The sequence below is a fragment of the Coregonus clupeaformis genome, chromosome 2 (assembly GCF_020615455.1).
Source record: "Coregonus clupeaformis isolate EN_2021a chromosome 2, ASM2061545v1, whole genome shotgun sequence".
Lineage (NCBI taxonomy): Eukaryota > Metazoa > Chordata > Actinopteri > Salmoniformes > Salmonidae > Coregonus > Coregonus clupeaformis.
The window spans coordinates 12,121,045-12,140,961 of record NC_059193.1 but is presented as its reverse complement, the minus strand read 5'-3'; the positions used below and the strand labels follow the sequence as shown (position 1 = coordinate 12,140,961).

At 47.5% G+C, this 19,917-nt stretch overlaps 1 protein-coding gene across 5 annotated transcripts in view; it reads right to left on the bottom strand.

Moving 5' to 3' along the window:
- Positions 1-19,917, bottom strand: part of gria1a (glutamate receptor, ionotropic, AMPA 1a) — a 184,598-nt gene that overhangs the window by 46,586 nt on the left and 118,095 nt on the right. For all 5 annotated transcript variants that reach the window (XM_041839048.2, XM_041839054.2, XM_041839062.2 and 2 more), the window contains exons 10-11: positions 8,718-8,924; positions 3,468-3,916 (exon numbers count right to left, since the gene is read on the bottom strand). In XM_041839048.2, coding sequence (XP_041694982.2) covers positions 3,468-3,916; positions 8,718-8,924 — 656 coding nt within the window. The remainder of the gene's footprint in view (positions 1-3,467; positions 3,917-8,717; positions 8,925-19,917) is intronic.

Sequence of the window (19,917 nt, the reverse complement as noted above, 5' to 3'; positions counted from 1 at the left end):
TTAATTGAAATGCATTCCAGGTGACTACCTCATGAAGCTGGTTTGAGAATGCCAAGAGTGTGCAAAGCTGTCATCAAGGCAAAGGGTGGCTACTTTGAAGAATCTCAAATATAAAATGTATTTGTTTAACACTTTTTTGGTTACTACATGATTCCATATGTTTTATTTCATAGTTTTGATGTCTTCACTGTTATTGTACAATGTAGAAAATAGTAAAAAAGAAAGAAAGAAAATGAGTAGGTATGTCCAAACTTTTGACTGGTACTGTACATCAGTCCATGGAGGAGCCTAGTGTCTGCAGTTCTTTTTCTTTCAATGAAGACCTAGACAACCAGGTGAGGGGGGTTCTTTACTAATTAGTGGCCTAAATTATATATATGAGAGAGAGAGAGAGAGAGAGAGAGAGAGAGAGAGAGAGAGAGAGAGAGAGAGAGAGAGAGAGAGAGAGAGAGAGAGAGAGAGAGAGAGAGAGAGAGAGAGAGGACATTGTCCTTCATTGGACGGACTGGCAGATCAATATTTATTGGAGTGGTGTGTTCTGTTATGCTGTGAGAGCAGCACATTCTGTACGTCTGTGTGTGTGTTTGTGTTTGTGTTTGTGTGTGTGTTTGCTATGCTACCTTAGCAGCATGCTGTAAATGCCACCAGCTGAAGGCCAATATCAGAAATAGCAGGGACAGAGGAAGTCCAAAGGAGGCCTTTGATTTATCGAATCTAGTCCCCATACTGCAAGGCTCTTACAATCACAATCTCTCTCCATTGGTCCAGTGAGTCAGCAGTGCCTTGGAAGACACTGGTGATATTCCTCTCCCCTCTCTCTCCTTTATTCCTTCTGTTCTCCTCTCTTCCTTCTCCTTCTCCTCCCCTCTCCTCCTTCTCCTCCCCTCATTCTCCTCCTCTCCTCCTTCATTTCTCCTTCTCCTCCCCTCTCCTCCTTCTCCTCCCCTCTTTCTCCTCCTCTCCTCCTTCATTTCTCCTCCTCTCCTCCTTCTCCTCCTTCTCATCTCCCCTCTTTCTCCTCCTCTCCTCCTTCATTTCTCCTCCTCTCCTCCTTCTCCTCCTTCTCCTCTCCCCTCTTCTCTCCTCCTTTCCTCCCTCCTCCTCCTCTCATTAGGTCTCTCTGGTGTCCCTGAGAGAGAGAGAGTCAACCTTTCTGTGTCTCTAATTTCAGACACTTTAATGAGATTCTTAATTGGTGACCTTTAGAGAGCGGGACCGACGGTGGCACAGTTGATCAATGCTCTCACTCCTGGGGGAGCCAGACAGAGCTAGTGACACTGCTTAATACACACTATCGACCCAGCCACCCTTCAGCACAGTTCACTTCAGAGCGGACAGAGTTTAGTTAGATCTTAGATCATTGGTCACCATAGCAACACCCACCCGTAGTATGCGTTCCAGCAGGTATAGCTCACTGGTCAACCCCAAAGCCAACACCTCCTTTTGCCGCCATTCCTTCCAGTTCTCTGCTGCAAATGACTGGAACGAACTGCAAAAATCTCTGAAGCTGGAGACACTTATCTCCCTCACTAACTTTAAGCATCAGTTGTCAGAGCAGCTTACCGATCACTGCACCTGTACACAGCCCATCTGTAATTAGCCCACCCAACTACCTCATCCCCATATTGTTATTTACATTGTTATTTATTTTGCTCATTTGCACCCCAGTATCTCTATTTGCACATCATCTTCTGCACATATATCATTCCAGTGTTAATACTAAATTGTAATTATTTTGCACTATGGCCTATTTATTGCCTTACCTCCATAACTTACTAAGTTTGCACACACTGTATATAGATTTTCTATTGTGTTATTGACTGTATGTTTTGTTTTTGTTTATCCCATATGTAACTCTGTGTTGTTGTTGTTTTTATCGCACTGCTTTGCTTTATCTTGGCCAGGTCGCAGTTGTAAATGAGAACTTGTTCTCAACTGGCTTACCTGGTTAAATAAAGGTGAACATGTGTTTTAGCTAACTCCTCTCTGCCGTGTTCATAGTATGACCGTCACAGACATTGTAGTTAGCTAAAGCCTAGGCTACAAAAAGAGAGCTACTTTATAATACCATGTCTTCAATGACTTCATAGTTTTTGCTTCTCTAGTTTTGAAGTATTTAAAAAAAAACTATTCTGTCCCACTGTAGGTGTGTGACACACAACTAGTCTAACTGAAAGAGTAGGACTATGGAACCGTCTCTGTCTGGGACTGGTGTTAAGTATTCTATGATAGCTGACTTAGTGTAAAGTGTTCTGTGATGACATTGATCATGTAAGTAGAGAACTTCTTTAGTCCTGTTTTATCTAACTGACAGACAGACAGAGCGACTGACAGACAGACAGACAGACAGACAGACAGACACTGATAGACAGACACTGATAGACAGACAGGGAGTATATTGGGACAGACACACAGACACACACACACCGAATTTAGCCCTGGCATCTTGGTAGGGGGGCCGGCCGTTGCCCACTGATCAGCCAAAGGCTCATTATAGATTAGTATAACATAAAAATTGTAAACATTTTGTTGTTTTGCTAAATTAAACAGGACCATGGGTCGCTGACATTTTCATGAACTAATTAACTTTTGTGTGGGTGGGGAGGGGGGTGTATGATGGGGTGTTGTGTCAATTGAGTCTATGTATTTATTTGGAAGCAGCAGCACTCTGTCCAAGTCAAATTTCACCTCAGGGACAATAAAGTATATAATATCATCATATAATATATCCAGTCTACATCAGATTTAGGTAACACTTTATTTGGATAGTCTGTAGAGCATCTACATATGGACTATCTACAGACTATCAGTAACATTTCAACTAACTATCTACTAACCCTAACCCTAACCTTAATCCTTATCCTAACCCTAAACTTAACCTTTACCCTAACCCTTACCCTAACCCTTATTCTAAACCTAAACCTAAACCTAATCTTAACCCTTACCCTAACCCTTATTCTAAACCTAACCCTAACCTTAGCAAGCAGTTGCTTATCAACAGATAGTTTGTTGATAGTATGACCGTTTGTAGAGCATCTACAGATGGAAAATCCAGATTATCCAAATAAAGTGATGACGAGATAATTATTATATATATATATTTTTGGTCATTTAGCAGACGCTCTTATCCTGCCGACATTCCCTCCCCAACCCTGGACGACGCTGGGCCAATTATGCGCCGCCCCATGGGTCTCCCGGTCGCGGCCGGCTATGACAGAGCCTGGATTAGAACCAGGATCTCTAGTGGCACAGCTAGCACTGCGATGCAGTGCCTTAGACCACTGCGCCATTGTATTTCTACATCAGATCTACCCATTGTATTTCTACCCCATTGTATTTCTACATCAGATCTAACCATTCTATTTCTACCCCATTGTATTTCTACATCAGATCTACCCATTGTATTTCTACCCCATTGTATTTCTACATCAGATCTACCACATTGTATTTCTAAGTGGGTTTCTTACCTGGGTGAGATGTCACATCCCTGCTGCATGAAGGCTCCCAGGGAGAACCAGAGAGAGTTGAAGATGCCAAACTCATTGGTCTGCTCCTGATTCTGCTGGTTCTGGCCTTGCTGACCAGGGCTCTGCCCCGACTGTAACTCAGCACCGGGACCAGTCGGCTGGGTAGGGGTCTGGGGGTCGGCCCCCTCCTCATAGTCCTCTGCGTGCCACTCATAGGGGCTGAAGCGGCTCACCAGGAACAGGACCACGCTCACACCGATGTAGGCGAACACGATACACATCCAGATCTCATAGGCCAGTGGGTCCAGGAAGGAGAAGACACCTGGTTTAGACTTGGTGGGCTTCTTGATCATGATGGAGATTCCCAGAGACATGAAGGGCTTGGAGAAGTCGATCACTTCTTCTCGGACCAGGGTGATGGTCAGCGGGGCTACCGCCACGTCTGCTTTCTGGAGGAGAGAAGGGTAGGAACAGAGGGAGAGAGAGAGGAAGGGAAGGAGGGAGAGAGGTAGAGAGGGAGGGAGGGAGGGGAAGAGAGACATGTTAGCAATAAATATTTGAGTTGTGCTGTCACCTTTACCATGAACTACACTCAAGCAGAGAAAATATTCAAAATAATATAATATAATAAGGTGTATACAGATGTATGATCTTCATTTGAGCCAGTTTGCTACAGCAGGAAAATAATTCTGCAGCAACAGGAAATGTGAATTATTATGTGGATTATAATTAATGGATATTTTCTGTAGGGGTTGATACATTTTTCTTTAGGGCAAATCAAGTCTGACATTTTAAAGTGGAAATTACAAACTTTAGAAGCCTTTTTAAACCTTAAATACACACTACAAGTTTGCATTTCCTGCTGTGCAGGAAAATTCTCAGCAACAAAATATTGATCAAATTAAGATCCTACATCTGTAAATAAAAACATGTTTTCTACATCAGTAAATACATCTGTAGAGCTAGATACTGTCCAGTACAGTAGGTGTGCTGGAGGACAACAAAGAAGGAGAGGAAATACTGTAAGTATTATATATACAGCATAAGGCTGAACACACAGAGACTTTATTAAATAGGAAAACACACAAATCCTGACCTTAATCTCCTGTTACCCTGTTCTCCCCCCCTCACACCCACACCCATCTCCCCATAGCATCACAAAGAGCCTTTTAACAGCAGGTATCGGCACCATGGTGTCCAAGGGGTCCTCTATGGATGTGTGTGTGTGTATGTGTGGATGTGTGTGAGTGTGTGTGTGGATGTGTGTGTGTGTATGTGGGCAGATTCCAGGAGATGGGCCTAAAGAGTTGTTCTTTAGTTACAGTAAATAAACGTAACCTCCCCGTCAGCTCCTGAGTCACGACCAGAGAGAGAGAGAGAGAAGGGGGGAGAGAGAGAGAGAGAGAGAAGGGGGGAGAGAGAGAGAGAGAGAGAGAAGGGGGGGAGAGAGAGAGAGAGAGAAGAGAGAGAGAGAGAGAGAGAGAGAGAGAGAGAGAGAGAGAGAGAGAGAGAGAGAGAGAGAAAGAAAGAAAGAAAGAAAGAAAGAAAGAAAGAAAGAAAGAAAGAAAGAAAGAAAGAAAGAAAGAAAGAAAGAAAGAAAGAAAGAAAGAAAGAAAGAAATAATGTCACGCCCTGGCTCTGGGGACTCTTTATGTTGAGCCAGGGTGTGTAGGTTTCATTGTTTTGTTTTCTATGTTTGTGTTCTAGATCGTTTAGATCTATGTTGGCCAGGGTGGTTCCCAATCAGAGGCAGCTGTAGCTTGTTGTCTCTGATTGGGAACCATACTTAGGCAGCCTGCGGGCATGTTAATTTGTGGGATCTTGATCCGAAAGGTTTGTGTTATGACCTAGGACTTCACGTATCGTTTCGTTTATTGTTTTGGTTCGTGTTGTGTACACTCAATAAAGGATGTACGCCTATCACGCTGCGCCTTGGTCCGCATCTGTCGACGATCGTGACAGAAGATCCCACCTCGACTGGATCAAGCAGCGTGACGAGGAGAGAGGATGGACCTGGGAGGAGATGAGTGAGAGTCTGGCAAGAGGGATGGAGGCCATGAGCACGGGGGAGAGACAAGCCCCAACATTTTTTAGGGGGGGGCTCACGCCGTGGACGACGAGGCAGCGGGAGGCCGCGATAGAGCGGTTCAGCAGGTTGGCAGAGGAGGCCGCCAGGTTACGGGGGCCACTGGTCACGAGGGAGAAGGATAGTGTGGAGGCACGGCGAGAGGAACTGAGTAGGCAGCAGAGGGAGCGGAGGTTTATGAGGAAACCCAGTCCCGCTCCTCGCACCAAGCAAGTGGTGTGTGTCACCAGTCCGGTCCGGCCCGTTCCTGATTCCCGCACAAGGCCAGTGGTGTGTGTTCCCAGTACGGTCAGGCCCGTTCCTGCTCCCCGCACTAAGCCTGTGGTGCGCGTCGCCAGCTCGGTCCGGCCTGTTCCTGCTCCCCGCACCAAGCCAATGGTGCGCGTCGCCAGCCCGGTCCGGCCTGTTCCTGCTCCCCGCACCAAGCCAATGGTGCGCGTCGTCAGCCCGGTCCTGCCCGTTCCTGCTCCCCGCACCAAGCCAGTGGTGCGCGTCGTCAGCCCGGTCCGGCCTGTTCCTGCTCCCCGCACCAAGCCAGTGGTGCGCGTCGTCAGCCCGGTCCGGCCTGTTCCTGCTCCCCGCACCAAGCCAATGGTGCGCATCGTCAGCCCGGTCCGGCCCGTTCCTGCTCCCCGCACCAAGCCAGTGGTGCGCGTCGTCAGCCCGGTCCGGCCCGTCCTTGCTCCCCGCACCAAGCCAGTGGTGCGCGTCGTCAGCCCGGTCCGGCCCGTTCCTGCTCCCCGCACCAAGCCAGTGGTGCGCATCGTCAGTCCGGCACGGTCCGTGCCTGTTCCAGCTGCTCCACGCCGGAGCCAGAGCAATCCGCTCCACCGGTGTTCAGTCCAGCTCCGGCCAGCGGGGCCAGACCAGACCAGGGGCGCAACGGGGGGGTAGAGAGAGTGTGGTGGTCACGCCCGGAGGCGGATCCGCCTCCGAGGCGGAATGCCCACCCGGCCCCTACCCTGTTGTGTTGGTGTGGCGCGGTCACAGTCCGCGCCTTTGGGGGGGGGGGGTACTGTCACGCCCTGGCTCTGGGAACTCTTTATGTTGAGCCAGGGTGTGTAGGTTTCATTGTTTAGTTTTCTATGTTTGTGTTCTAGATCGTTTAGATCTATGTTGGCCAGGGTGGTTCCCAATCAGAGGCAGCTGTAGCTTGTTGTCTCTGATTGGGAACCATACTTAGGCAGCCTGCGGCATGTTACTTTGTGGGATCTTGATCCGAAAGGTTTGTGTTATGACCTAGGACTTCACGTATCGTTTCGTTTATTGTTTTGGTTCGTGTTGTGTACACTCAATAAAGTATGTACGCCTATCACGCTGCGCCTTGGTCCGCATCTGTCGACGATCGTGACAAAGAAAGAAAGAAAGAAAGAAACAAAGAAAGAAACAAAGAAAGAAACAAAGAAAGAAACAAAGAAAGAAACAAAGAAAGAAACAAAGAGAGATTAGGAGAAAAAAATACTTGAATCAGTTATAGAACCCATTGCCCTTTATGGTTATGAGGTCTGGGGTCCGCTCACCAACAAAGAATTCACAAAATGGGACAAACACCAAATTGAGACTCTACCTACATGAAGAATTCTGCAAAAACATCCTCTGTGTACAACGTAAAACACCAAATAACGCATGCAGAGCAGAATTAAGCCGATACCCGCTAATGCTCAAAATCCAGAAAAGAGCCATTAAATTCTACAACCACCTAAAAGGAAGCGATTCCCAAACCTTCCATAAGAAAGCCATCACCTACAGAGAGATGAACCTGGAGAAGAGTCCCCTAAGCAAGCTGGTCCTGGGGCTCTGTTCACAAACATAAACAGACCCCACAGAGCCCCAGGACAACAACAACAACAACAACAACAACAACAACAACAACAACAACAACAACACAATTAGACCCAACCAAATCATGAGAAAACAAACATATATTTACTTGACACATTGGAAATAATTTACCAAAACACAAACCAAACAGGAATGCTATTTGGCCCTAAACAGAGTACACAGTGGCAGAATACTTGACCACCATGACTGACCCAAAATTAAGGAAAGCTTTGACTATGTACAGACTCAGTGAACATAGCCTTGCTATTGAGGTAGGCAGACCTGGCTCTCAAGAGAAGACAGGCTATGTGCACACTGCCCACAAAATGAGGTGGAAACTGACTGAGCTGCACTTCCTAACCTCCTGCCAAATGTATGACCATATTAGAGACACATATGTCCTTCAGATTACACAGACCCACCAAAAAATGTAAAACAAACCCAATTTTGATCAACTACTATATCTATTGGGTGAAATACCACAGTGTGCCATTACAGCAGCAAGATTTGTGACATGTTGCCACAAGAAAAGGGCAACCAGTGAAGAACAAACACCATTGTAAATACAACCCATATTTATGTTTATTTATTTCCCCTTTTGTACTTTAACTATTTGCACATCGTTACAACACTGTATATAGACCTAATATGACATTTTAATTGTCTTTATTCTTTTGGAACTTTTGTGATTGTATTGTTTACAGTTAAATTTTTTATTGTTTATTTCACTTTAGTTTATTATCTATTTCACTTGCTTTGGCAATGTTAACATATGTTTCCCATGCCAATAAAGCCCCTTGAATTGAAATTGAATTGAATTGAATTTAGCGAGAGAGAGAGAGAGAGAGAGAGAGAGAGGGAGAGAGAGAGGGAGGGAGAGAGAGAGGGAGGGAGAGAGAGCGGGAGGGAGTGAGAGAGAGAGGGAGGGAGAGAGAGAGAGAGAGAGAGAGAGAGAGAGAGGGAGGGAGAGAGAGAGGGAGAGAGAGAGAGCGGGAGGGAGAGAGAGCGGGAGGAAAGAGAGCGGGAGGGAGAGAGAGAGAGAGAGAGGGAAGGAGAGAGAGCGGGAGGGAGAGAGAGAGTGTGTCTTATGTTATAGAAAACTTTATTGTTGAGCTTTGAAAACAGATTTCCTGTGAAAAAATATATACTTCTTTGAAAGGACCAACAGACGGTATCGTGGCGAACATTATAGCGTCAGAAAAAAAAAATGTGCAGTGTTATCTACCTAAAAATACAATGTGACAAATATGAATGTTAACCACCTCCAGATATATTATGGCCTCCCATTATGAGCATTTACAAACCCTCTTATAAGCTCTAATAACCATCTGATGAGCACTCACCCCGTACACCAGCTCTCCGACCATGCCGTTCCACATCTTGGTCTCGGGGTCTCTGGCTCCATACTTCCCATCTGAGACCACCTTCAGTTTGTAGTGGTACCCAACGTGCTTGGCGATCTCAGCGGCTAGCTCCACAATGTAACCCTCATACTTATCATTCCCTGACAACTGATCATGGTTCTTCTTCAGCATCACATATGGGGATTCCTGTAGGAGACGGAGGGTGGATACATTCAGGTTTGGACTCAATTCCATTTCAATTCCAATTCAGGAAGTACACTGAAATTCCAATTCCTATTCTCTTCAATGCTTTTCAATGAGGAACCTTTGGAATTAGGTTAATTTTCTGAATTGACTGGAATTGAAATGGAATTGAACACAAGTCTGGATACAGTTCCAGTATGATCACATTAAAATATCCTTATAGGATGGATTGATAAAGGTTAGTACCAGGGAGTGTAATGACGTGAAACATGAGTATGACTGTGGATTAACTGCGTTGACAGAGAGTATGGGGATTGTAAAATAGGGTCCTTGTAGCAGTCGTAAGGGAAGACACGTTGCAGGAGGCAGCAGGATCAGGTGCACAAGTTGTGATTTTATTTAGGTCCACAGTTGACGATGGTTGTCCAGACATTAAATTGACAATACAAAATTATAAAAAGTGGATGTTTACAAATTGATCAAAATATCTTCTTCATGAAAAGAAAACGCCTTGGAGCTAATCTGTCTTCTAATCTGTCTTTTCCATTCAAACTCAGGTTGGGGTATCAGCCTCCCCTCACAATTACCAAGATTAATCGGCAAAATAGCCCCAAAAAATGAATTTGTATTCTCTTAGCCCCTCCCTGGGACATACAGTGTATTCGAAAAGTATTCAGACCCCTTTACTTTTTCCACATTTTGTTACGTTACAGTCCTATTCTAAAATAGATTAAATAAAACATTTCCCTCATCAATCTACACACAATACCCCATAATGACAATAAGAAAACACGTTTTTAGAAATGTTCACAAATGTATTAAAAATAAAAACAGAAATACCTTATTTAAGTATTCAGACTCGAAATTGAGTTTAAGTGCATCCTGTTTCCATTGATCATCCTTGAGATGTTTCTACAACTTGGAATCCACCTGTTGTAAATTCAATTGATTGGACATGATTTGGAAAGGCACACACCTGTCTATTTACGGTCCCACAGTTGACAGTGCATGTCGAAGGAATTATCCAAAGAGCTCCGAGACAGGATTGTGTCGAGGCACATATCTGGGAAAGGGTACCAACCAATTTCTGCAGCATTGAAGATCCCCAAGAACAGAGTGGCCCCATCATTCCTAAATTGAAGAAGTTTGGAACCACCAAGACTCTTTCTAGAGCTGTATGCTGGCCAAACTGAGTAATCGGGGGAGAGGTGACCAAGAACGCGATGGTCACTCTGACAGAGCTCCAGAATTCCTCTGGGGAGATGGGAGAACCTTCCAGAAGGACAACCATCTCTGCAGCACTCCACCAATCAGGCCTTTATGGTAGAGTGGCCAGACGGAAGCCACTCCTCAGTAAAAGGTACATGACAGCCCACTTGGAGTTTGCCAAAAGGCACCTAAAGACTCTCAGACCATGAGAAACAAAATTCTCTGGTCTGATGAAACCAAGATTGAACTATTTGGCCTGAATGCCAAGCGTCACGTCTGGAGGAAACCTGGCACCATCCCTACGGTGTCACGGTTTACTAAGCCCGAACCCAGAAGCAGACCAGGACAAGGTACGTTGAGAGAAAGGTGAGTGTTTATTTAATCGATTCCGAGTGAGGCTGAATAATCCAGGGAACAGAGCGGGTGGCGTGGATGGGTTGTTGAGGGTGCAGTGGTTGGTCCGGTACTGGCTCGGCAGCCGCCGACCATCAGGCAGAGGTTGGGTGAAGGTTCCGGGTGAGAGACTGCAGACAGAACAAAAACGGAGGTCAGTACACAGCAAGTCACAAGGTGCAAAACAACAAAACTAACACTAATGGCTCAGAGGCTGATACGCTGACAAACATACTGTTCATAGCTAACGATCCGGCAGGAACTGGATGTTAGGCCAGAGCCTAAGAAGGGTGATGATCAGGACCAGGTGTGCAGATTGCTGATGGGATGCAGGTGCGGAAAACAAGAGCGCTCCCGGAGCGTTCCCGAACCCTCGGGAAACTGGAGATTACGAACAGGAACACTAGTCACCAGCCAGGACCCGACTCAGACAGCCGGGATCGTTACAGTACCCCCCCTCCGACGAACGCCACCGGGCGGACTCCCGGAGCGCCAGGATGGAGGCGGTAGAAGTCACTGATGAGGTCCGCATCTAGGACCTGTCGCCGCGAATCCAACTCCTCTCTTCAGGGCCATACCCCTCCCAGTCCACGAGATACTGGAAACCCCGGCCCCGCCGTCTGGAATCCATGATGCGACGCACCGTGTAGGCAGGACCACCTCCGATCATCCGAGGAGGAGGAGGAGGAGGCGGAGGAGGCAACAGAGGACTGAGGAAGACAGGCTTGAGGCAGGAGACATGAAAGGTGGGATGGACTCTGAGCGTCCTCGGTAGTTTGAGTCGAACTGCCACTGGATTGATCACCTTCTCCACCACAAACGGACCAATGAACTTCGGTAACAACTTCCTAGACTCAGTCCGTAACGGAAGATCCCGTGTGGCCAACCAAACCCTATCTCCGATGGTATAGGTGGGAGCGGGGATCCGGCGACGATTCGCCTGGAGCTGATACCGGTCCGAAACTCTAAGGAGTGCCTTTCTGGCCCGATGCCAGGTCCGGTGGCAACGACGAATATGGGCCTGAACAGAAGGCACTGAGAGCTCCTTCTCCTGAGAAGGAAACAGGGGAGGTTGGTAGCCATACAGGCACTGGAAGGGAGACATCCCAGTGGCAGATGTAGGAAGAGTATTGTGGGCATACTCAACCCAAGGCAACTGAGAGACCCAGGAGGTGGGGTTGGAAGAGACCAGACAGCGTAGCGTGGATTCCATCTTCTGGTTGGCTCTCTCCGCCTGACCATTGGATTGGGGGTGAAAACCAGATGTGAGACTGACTGTAGCTCCAATGGCCAAACAGAAGGACTTCCAGACAGCAGAGGTAAACTGAGGGCCACGGTCGGAAACGATATCACTGGGCAAACCGTGGACCCTGAAAACCTCCCTAACCAGGATCTCGGACGTCTCCGAGGCAGAGGGAAGCTTGGCAATAGGCACAAAGTGGGCGAACTTGCTGAATCTGTCCACGATAGTCAGAACGACCGTGTTCCCCTCAGAAGCGGGCAACCCAGTGACGAAGTCCAGGGCCAGATGCGACCATGGTCGCCGGGGAATAGGAAGGGGGTGAAGTAGTCCAGAGCTGGGCCGATTGGTACTCTTATTCTGCGCACACACTGGACAGGCAGCAACAAAACCCCGAGTATCCTCGGCCATGGCAGGCCACCAAAAACGTCTGCGAAGAAACGCCATTGTCCGAGCCACGCCAGGGTGACAAGCCATCTTGCTGGCGTGGGACCATTTGAGGACAGCAGGACGAACCGACTCAGGCACAAACAACCGACCGGGTGGACCGTTACCGGGACCGGGCTGAGTCCGAAGGGCCGCCAGCACCTCCTCCTCAATCTTCCACATAACTGCTCCCACGACGCAGTTCCGGGGGAGGATTGTCTCGGTCTTGGACCCACTCTCCTCCGTCTTGGAGAACATCCGGGACAAGGCGTCCGCCTTGCCGTTCTTAGATCCAGGTCGGAACGTCAGGGCAAACTTGAATCGTCCGAAAAACAACGCCCACCTGGCCTGACGGGAGTTGAGACGTTTAGCCGATTGCACGTAAGCAAGATTCTTGTGGTCAGTCCAGACAATAAACGGTTGCTCCGCCCCCCCAACCAGTGGCGCCACTCCTCCAAGGCAAGTTTCACCGCGAGAAGCTCCCGGTTACCCACATCGTAATTCCTCTCCGCAGGCGAAAGGCGACGAGAGTAGTAGGCGCAGGGATGGAGTTTACTGTCCGTGGAGCATCGCTGCGACAGGATGGCGCCAACTCCCACATCAGACGCGTCCACTTCAACGACGAACTGACGGGCCGTGTCCGGTTGAGAGAGAATCGGTGCGTTGGTGAATCGCCTCTTCAAATCCAGAAACGCTCGATCCGCCTCCGGATTCCACTTGAAGGTCCTGATACTGGAAGTCAAGGCAGTTAACGGAGCGGCCACACGGCTGTAATCCCGGATGAATCTGCGGTAGAAATTCGCAAACCCCAAAAATCTCTGGAGCTGCAATCTCGTACCGGGCTGGGCCCATTCCAGAACCGCTCTAACCTTCTCCTGGTCCATCCTAATCTCTCCCCTGGAGATGATGTACCCGAGAAAGGATGTCGTGTGGGCGTGAAACTCGCACTTCTCGGCCTTCACGAACAGGCGATTCTCCAACAATCGCTGCAGAACCTGCCGGACATGCTGGACGTGGTCGGAAGGTTCCTTCGAGAAGATCAGAATGTCATCCAGGTAAACAAACACAAAGAGACCGATCATATCTCTCAGGACGTCGTTCACCATACTCTGGAATACCGCTGGAGCATTGGTCAGTCCAAACGGCATCACCTGATACTCGAAGTGACCCATCGGTGTATTGAAACCCGTCAACCACTCGTCCCCCTCTCTGATCCGGACCAGGTGATACGCATTGCGTAGGTCTAGCTTGGTGAACACCGTAGCACCCTGTAAGGAGTCGAAGGCAGAACTCATCAAGGGCAGGGGATACTTGTTCTTGACCGTGATGTCATTCAACCCCCGATAATCAATACACGGTCGAAGAGAGCCATCCTTCTTACCCACAAAGAAGAATCCTGCCCCCAGGGGTGATGACGAGGGACGAACGAGACCAGCAGCTAGGGACTCCTTGATGTAGGTCTCCAACGCCTCACGTTCAGGTCGGGAGATACTGTATAACCTTCCCTTGGGGTAGACAGCTCCAGGGACCAGGTTGATGGCACAATCATATGGTCGGTGGGGAGGGGAGTGACAGAGCCTTCTGCTTACTGAAAACTTCCCCCAAATCGTGATATGTCTCGGGAACCAGGGACAAATCTGGGGGTTTAGCCTCAATCACCTGACTGGGAACCGAATGGGGGCAGGCAGTCTTGAGACAGTTAGCATGACAATCAAGGCTCCAACTCGTTACCTTGCCCGTCACCCAATCGAACGTGGGATTGTGTTCCTTCAGCCAGGGGGTATCCAAGGACCAGAGGAACATGGGAAGACGGCAGAATGAAGAATGAAATCATCTCAGAATGATTCCCCGACAACCGCATCTTAACCGGTTCAGTCCTCATCGTGATACGTGCCAGACTACTGCCGTTCAGAGTGGTCGCCAATGGCTTCCGGCAATTGCTCCTTGGAAAGCCCCAGCTGTTCCACCAACTCGGCATCAAGAAAGCTTCCATCGGCACCTGAATCGATAAAGGCGTTAAGCGCTAAGCTCTGATTCCTGTTCACAAGGGTAGCCGGGAAACGGGGTCTGACAGAGGTACTGAGAGGTTGAAACTGGCTCGCTAAAAGTCCTCCCAACTTTAGCGAGCCGGGCAGTTTGACGACCGCGGGAACAAGTGGAGATGTAATGTCCCGAGCTACCACAGTAGAGGCAGCAGTTGGTCTTACGTCTATGTTGACGCTCCTCCTTGGTTAACCCGTGCCGCCCCACTTGCATGGGTTCAGAATCGGGAGAGAGGACCTCTCCACTAATCCATTGTGGTGGAGAATGATCGACGTGTTCTGGTCCACCACCCGACCCGACTGGGAACTGAGAAGCTGATCGATTGGACGGACCCCATTGCTTCTCCCTCCTTCGCTCTCGGACTCGATTATCCACCCGAATAGACAAGGCTACCAAGCTGTCCAGGTCACTAGGCTCCGGATAGGAGATCAACTCATCCTTGAGCTGCTCCGACAGACCCTGGTAAAAGGCCGCTTGCAGAGACTCCTCGTTCCACCCACTCTCCACAGCCAACGTCTTGAACTCGATCACGAAGTCGGCCACGCTGCGAGTTCCTTGGCGAAGCGAAAACAGGCGCCTAGCTGCGTCCCTCCCTCGGACGGAATGGTCGAAGAGCTTCCTCATCTCGGCCGTGAACCCCTGGTATGAAGCCATGCAGGGATCCTGTCGTTCCCAAACGGCTGAAGCCCACTCCAGCGCTCGACCACGCAGCAACTCAATCACAAAGGCTATCCTAGCCTTGTCTGTGGCATAAGAGTAGGGCTGTAGATCGAACACTAATCCACACTGCATAAGGAAGGAACGGCATCTTCCCAGCTCCCCTCATATTTATCCGGCGTCGGAACCTTGGGCTCACGGATGGACACAGCTTCAGAAGCGGCAGGCGAGATGGGTGAAACCGGTAGTGGATCCTCCACCGGACACTTGCGTTGGTTCTGGACCTCCGTCAGACCGGTAGAAAGGTTCCGAACTGACAACGCGATCTCCTGTAGTACCGTGCTATGATGGCCCAACATCTTCTCCTGCTGGGTAATAGCATGGCGAACAGAGTCCAGGTCCGCTGGGTTCATTACTGGCCGGATCGTTCTGTCACGGTTTACTAAGCCCGAACCCAGAAGCAGACCAGGACAAGGTACGTTGAGAGAAAGGTGAGTGTTTATTTAATCGATTCCGAGTGAGGCTGAATAATCCAGGGAACAGAGCGGGTGGCGTGGATGGGTTGTTGAGGGTGCAGTGGTTGGTCCGTACTGGCTCGGCAGCCGCCGACCATCAGGCAGAGGTTGGGTGAAGGTTCCGGGTGAGAGACTGCAGACAGAACAAAAACGGAGGTCAGTACACAGCAAGTCACAAGGTGCAAAACAACAAAACTAACACTAATGGCTCAGAGGCTGATACGCTGACAAACATACTGTTCATAGCTAACGATCCGGCAGGAACTGGATGTTAGGCCAGAGCCTAAGAAGGGTGATGATCAGGACCAGGTGTGCAGATTGCTGATGGGATGCAGGTGCGGAAAACAAGAGCGCTCCCCGGAGCGTTCCCGAACCCTCGGGAAACTGGAGATTACGAACAGGAACACTAGTCACCAGCCAGGACCCGACTCAGACAGCCGGGATCGTTACATACGGTGAATCATGGTGGTGGCAGCGTCATGCTTTGTGGATGTTTTTCAGCGGCAGGGACTGGAAGACTAGTCAGGATTGAGGGAAAGATTAACGGAGCAAAGTACAGAGAGATCCTTGATGAAAACCTGCTCCAGAGCGCTCAGGACCTCAGACTGGGGCGAAGGTTCACCTTACAACAGGATAACGATCCTAAGCACACAGCCAAGACAACGCAGGAGTGGCTTCGGGACAAATCTCTGAATGTCCTTGAGTGGCCCAGCCAGAGCCCAGACTTGAACCCGATCAAACATCTCTGGAGAGACGCTCCCCATCCAACCTGACAGAGCTTGAGAGGATCTGCAGAGAAGAATGGGAGAAACTCCCCAAATACAGGTGTGCCAAGCTTGTAGCGTCATACGCAAGAAGACTCGAGGCTGTAATCGCTGCCAAAGGTGCATCAACAAAGTACTGAGTAAAGGGTCTGAATACTTATGTAAATGTGATATTTCCGTTTTAAAAAAATCAATTTGCTAACATTTCTAAAACCAGTTTTTGCTTTGTCATTATGGGGTATTGTGTGTAGATGAGGAGGGAAAAAAACAATTTAATCCATTTTAGAATAAGGCTGTAACGTAACAAATTGTGGAAAACGTCAAGGGGTCTGAATACTTTCCGAATGCACTGTATCACCGTCAAAATGACAACTGGTATTCAATGTAAAATGCATAATCCAAAATCATTCATTACATCGTATATTAGTCATTTTATAGAATGATCTACTTCATGAGTCATGCAAATGTGTATGTGGACTTTAACCTTTTACTGCTGTGGGCTAAATCAGGGTCACACAGTGTTTCTTGGCAGTCTTAAACAAATCTACTTTGAAACAAAAGTATACACCGCACACAAATGGCTATGAGCTTTTAAAAATAAGATACCTGTACCATGTCAGATATAGAGTTGAAATGTATTAAATGTTGAGTTTGCATCCCAATATTACACATTATATACACACTAGTAGACTGTAGACATTGTTAATGTTGTAAATGGCTATTGTAGCTGGAAACGGCTGATTTTTTATGGAATATCTACATAGGCGTACAGAGGCCCATTATCAGCAACCATCAGTCCTGTGTTCCAATGGCACGTTGTGTTTGCTCATCCAAGTTTATCATTTTAAAAGGCTAATTGATCATTAGAAAACCCTTTTGCGGCTTCCCGAGTGGCGCAGTGGTCTAAGGCACTGCATCGTAGTGCTAGCTGTGCCACTAGAGATCGTGGTTCGAGTCCAGGCTCTGTCGCAGCCGGCCGCGCTTGGGAGACCCATTGGGTGGAGCACAATTGGCCCAGCGTTGTCCAGGGTAGGGGAGGGTTTGGCCGGCAGGGATGTTCTTGTCCCATCACGCACTAGCGACTCCTGTGGTGGGCCGGGCACAGTGCACGCTGACTCGGTCGCCAGGTGTATGGTGTTTCCTCCGGCACACTGTTGCGGCTGGCTTCCGGGTTAAGCGGGCATTGCGTCAAGAAGCAGTGCGGCTCGGTTGGGTTGTGTTTCGGAGGACGCACGACTCTCGACCTTCGCCTCTCCCGTGTCCGTACGGGAGTTGCAGTGATGGACAAGACTGTAACTACCAATTGGATACCACGGAATTGGGGAGAAAAAGGGGGTAAAATACAAAAAAAAAGAAAACCCTTTTGCAATTATGTTAGCACAGCTTAAAACGGTTGTGCTGATTAAAGAAGCAATACAACTGGCCTTCTTGAGACTAGTTGAGTATCTGGAGCATCAGCAATTTCGGGTTCGATTACAGGATCAAAATGGCCAGAAACAAATAACTTTCTTCTGAAACTCGTCAGTCTATTCTTGTTCTGAGAAATTAAGGCTATTCCATGCGAGAAATTGCCAAGAAACTGAAGATCTCGTACAACGCTGTGTACTACCTTCACAGAACAGCGCAAACTGGCTCTAACCAGAATAGAAAGAGGAGTGGGAGGCCCCGGTGCACAACTGAGCAAGAGAACAAATACATTCGAGTGTCTAGTTTGAGAAACAGACGCCTCACAGGTCCTCAACTGGCAGCTTAATTAAATAGTACCCACGAAACACCAGTCTCAACGTCAACAGTGAAGAGGCAACTCCGGAATGCTGACCTTCTAGGCAGAGTTGCAAAGAAAAAGCCATATCTCAGACTGGCCAATAAAAATAAAAGATTAAGATGGGCAAAAGAACACAGCCACTGGACAGAGGAAGATTGGAAAAAAGTGTTATGGACAGACAAATCGAAGTTTGAGGTGTTTCGGATCACAAAGAAGAACATTTGTGAGACGCAGACCAAATGAAAAGACGCTGGAGGAGTGCTTGATGCCATCTGCCAAGCATGGTGGAGGCAATGTGATGGTCTGGGGGTGCTTTGGTGGTGGTAAAGTGGGAGATTTGTACAGGGTAAAAGGGATCTTGAAGAGGGGAAGGCTATCACTCCATTTTGCAACGCCATGCCAATCCCTGTGGACGGCGCTTGATTGGAGCCAATTTCCTCCTACAACAGGATACTTTTGAATGGTAGTGTACATCACAGAAGACTGAACTACTACAAAAACCGTTTGACATAGAAACACCGGATTTTCAGCTGTTAAAAAAAAAAAGAATGTTGATTAATTATGAAATTATGAAAAATATTAATAACATTCCACCCATGAGGTCACTAGGTCATTTGACTACAGGAAAGGGATACACATTGCGCCCACTCACAGGATTGGAAATGGTAAGTGAAATGCAACAATATTGTACCGAAATGAAACAACATTTCTACAATGTTGCAGTAAACGTTAAGGAATTAAATGTAATGCTAGTGATTATTGTATGTTAACGTGGAATATAGATTTAACAGAAATGTATGCTAGTTTAACTTGGGAAAACATTAACAAACATTTCGAATGCGGAAACAAAAGCAGGAGTTTGGAGAGTGCACTAGTTGCCTGACAGGTCTAGTGAATCAGCGCCACAGGGATTCCTACCCTATTCTAAGGAGAGAGAGAGAACTGTTCTTTTCATAGTTAATTTGATAGGGAAGTACAGATACTGGTTTTTATAATCAGAAAATATATACTTTATATCCGAGATTTTCTATGGCATCGCCACTGAGATTTTATGTTAGGGATTTTTTTATTCCGAAAATACCCTTCACTTCACGTGAAAGATTTCTGTGTGAGTGACAGAGAAGTGAAGTGATGGAGATGTAACCTGTTATGCCACACAAGTTTATGCTGCAGCTACTTGGACGGAATAAACTATAGAAAATAACTCCTTGTAACCAGATTCTTTATCATCGAACCCACAGGCCCTTCAGAGAAGGTAATTCATTAATTTAGGTTTACAATACCGTTAAAATATTGACACATTGAAGCTCAATATTGGATGGATTTAATAGGAACTCGTATCACACCATACTTAAGTAGCTGACATAATATTTGCAAAGAGGGACATTGGGGAGGTGAGAAATAAAATGTTACCAGCTCATAAAGTTTATCACCAGATTCCTCAAGATGAGACCATAGATGTATGCTTCATATTCAGGTGAATATACAAAGTAGCAGCTAACACAGTAATGGAATAGAATAGAGCTAGTAATGCGTTGTTCATTTGAGGAACTCTACTGGAGAAGTATTTCAATAACATGGTTAATGTTCGATCATTAAGCCACAACCACGGTGGAATAATAATTGTTAATAGGACTACAATTAAACCAAGAAAGATCATTGAACAATTGATCTTCATGAATCATTATATTGTCACAACCATGGAGTAGGCCTACAGTTAGTCAGTTACACAATGATCTATTTCATGATGTATGGCCCTTTCACAACTGTGGCGTAATATTCGACCCAGGAAGATCATTATATTTTATCATTATGGCGGTGCTGCCTGCCTGGTATCCTGGAGGTTCATTATATCGACATCACAAAGGCACCTGGTGAACCTGACACTGACAGGTTTACTAGTGGCCCACACACGTGCGGGAGGGTAGAGCAGACAATCACTGACAGCCCACCTCTGTCCTGAGAGGTTATCCTATTCCTGTTC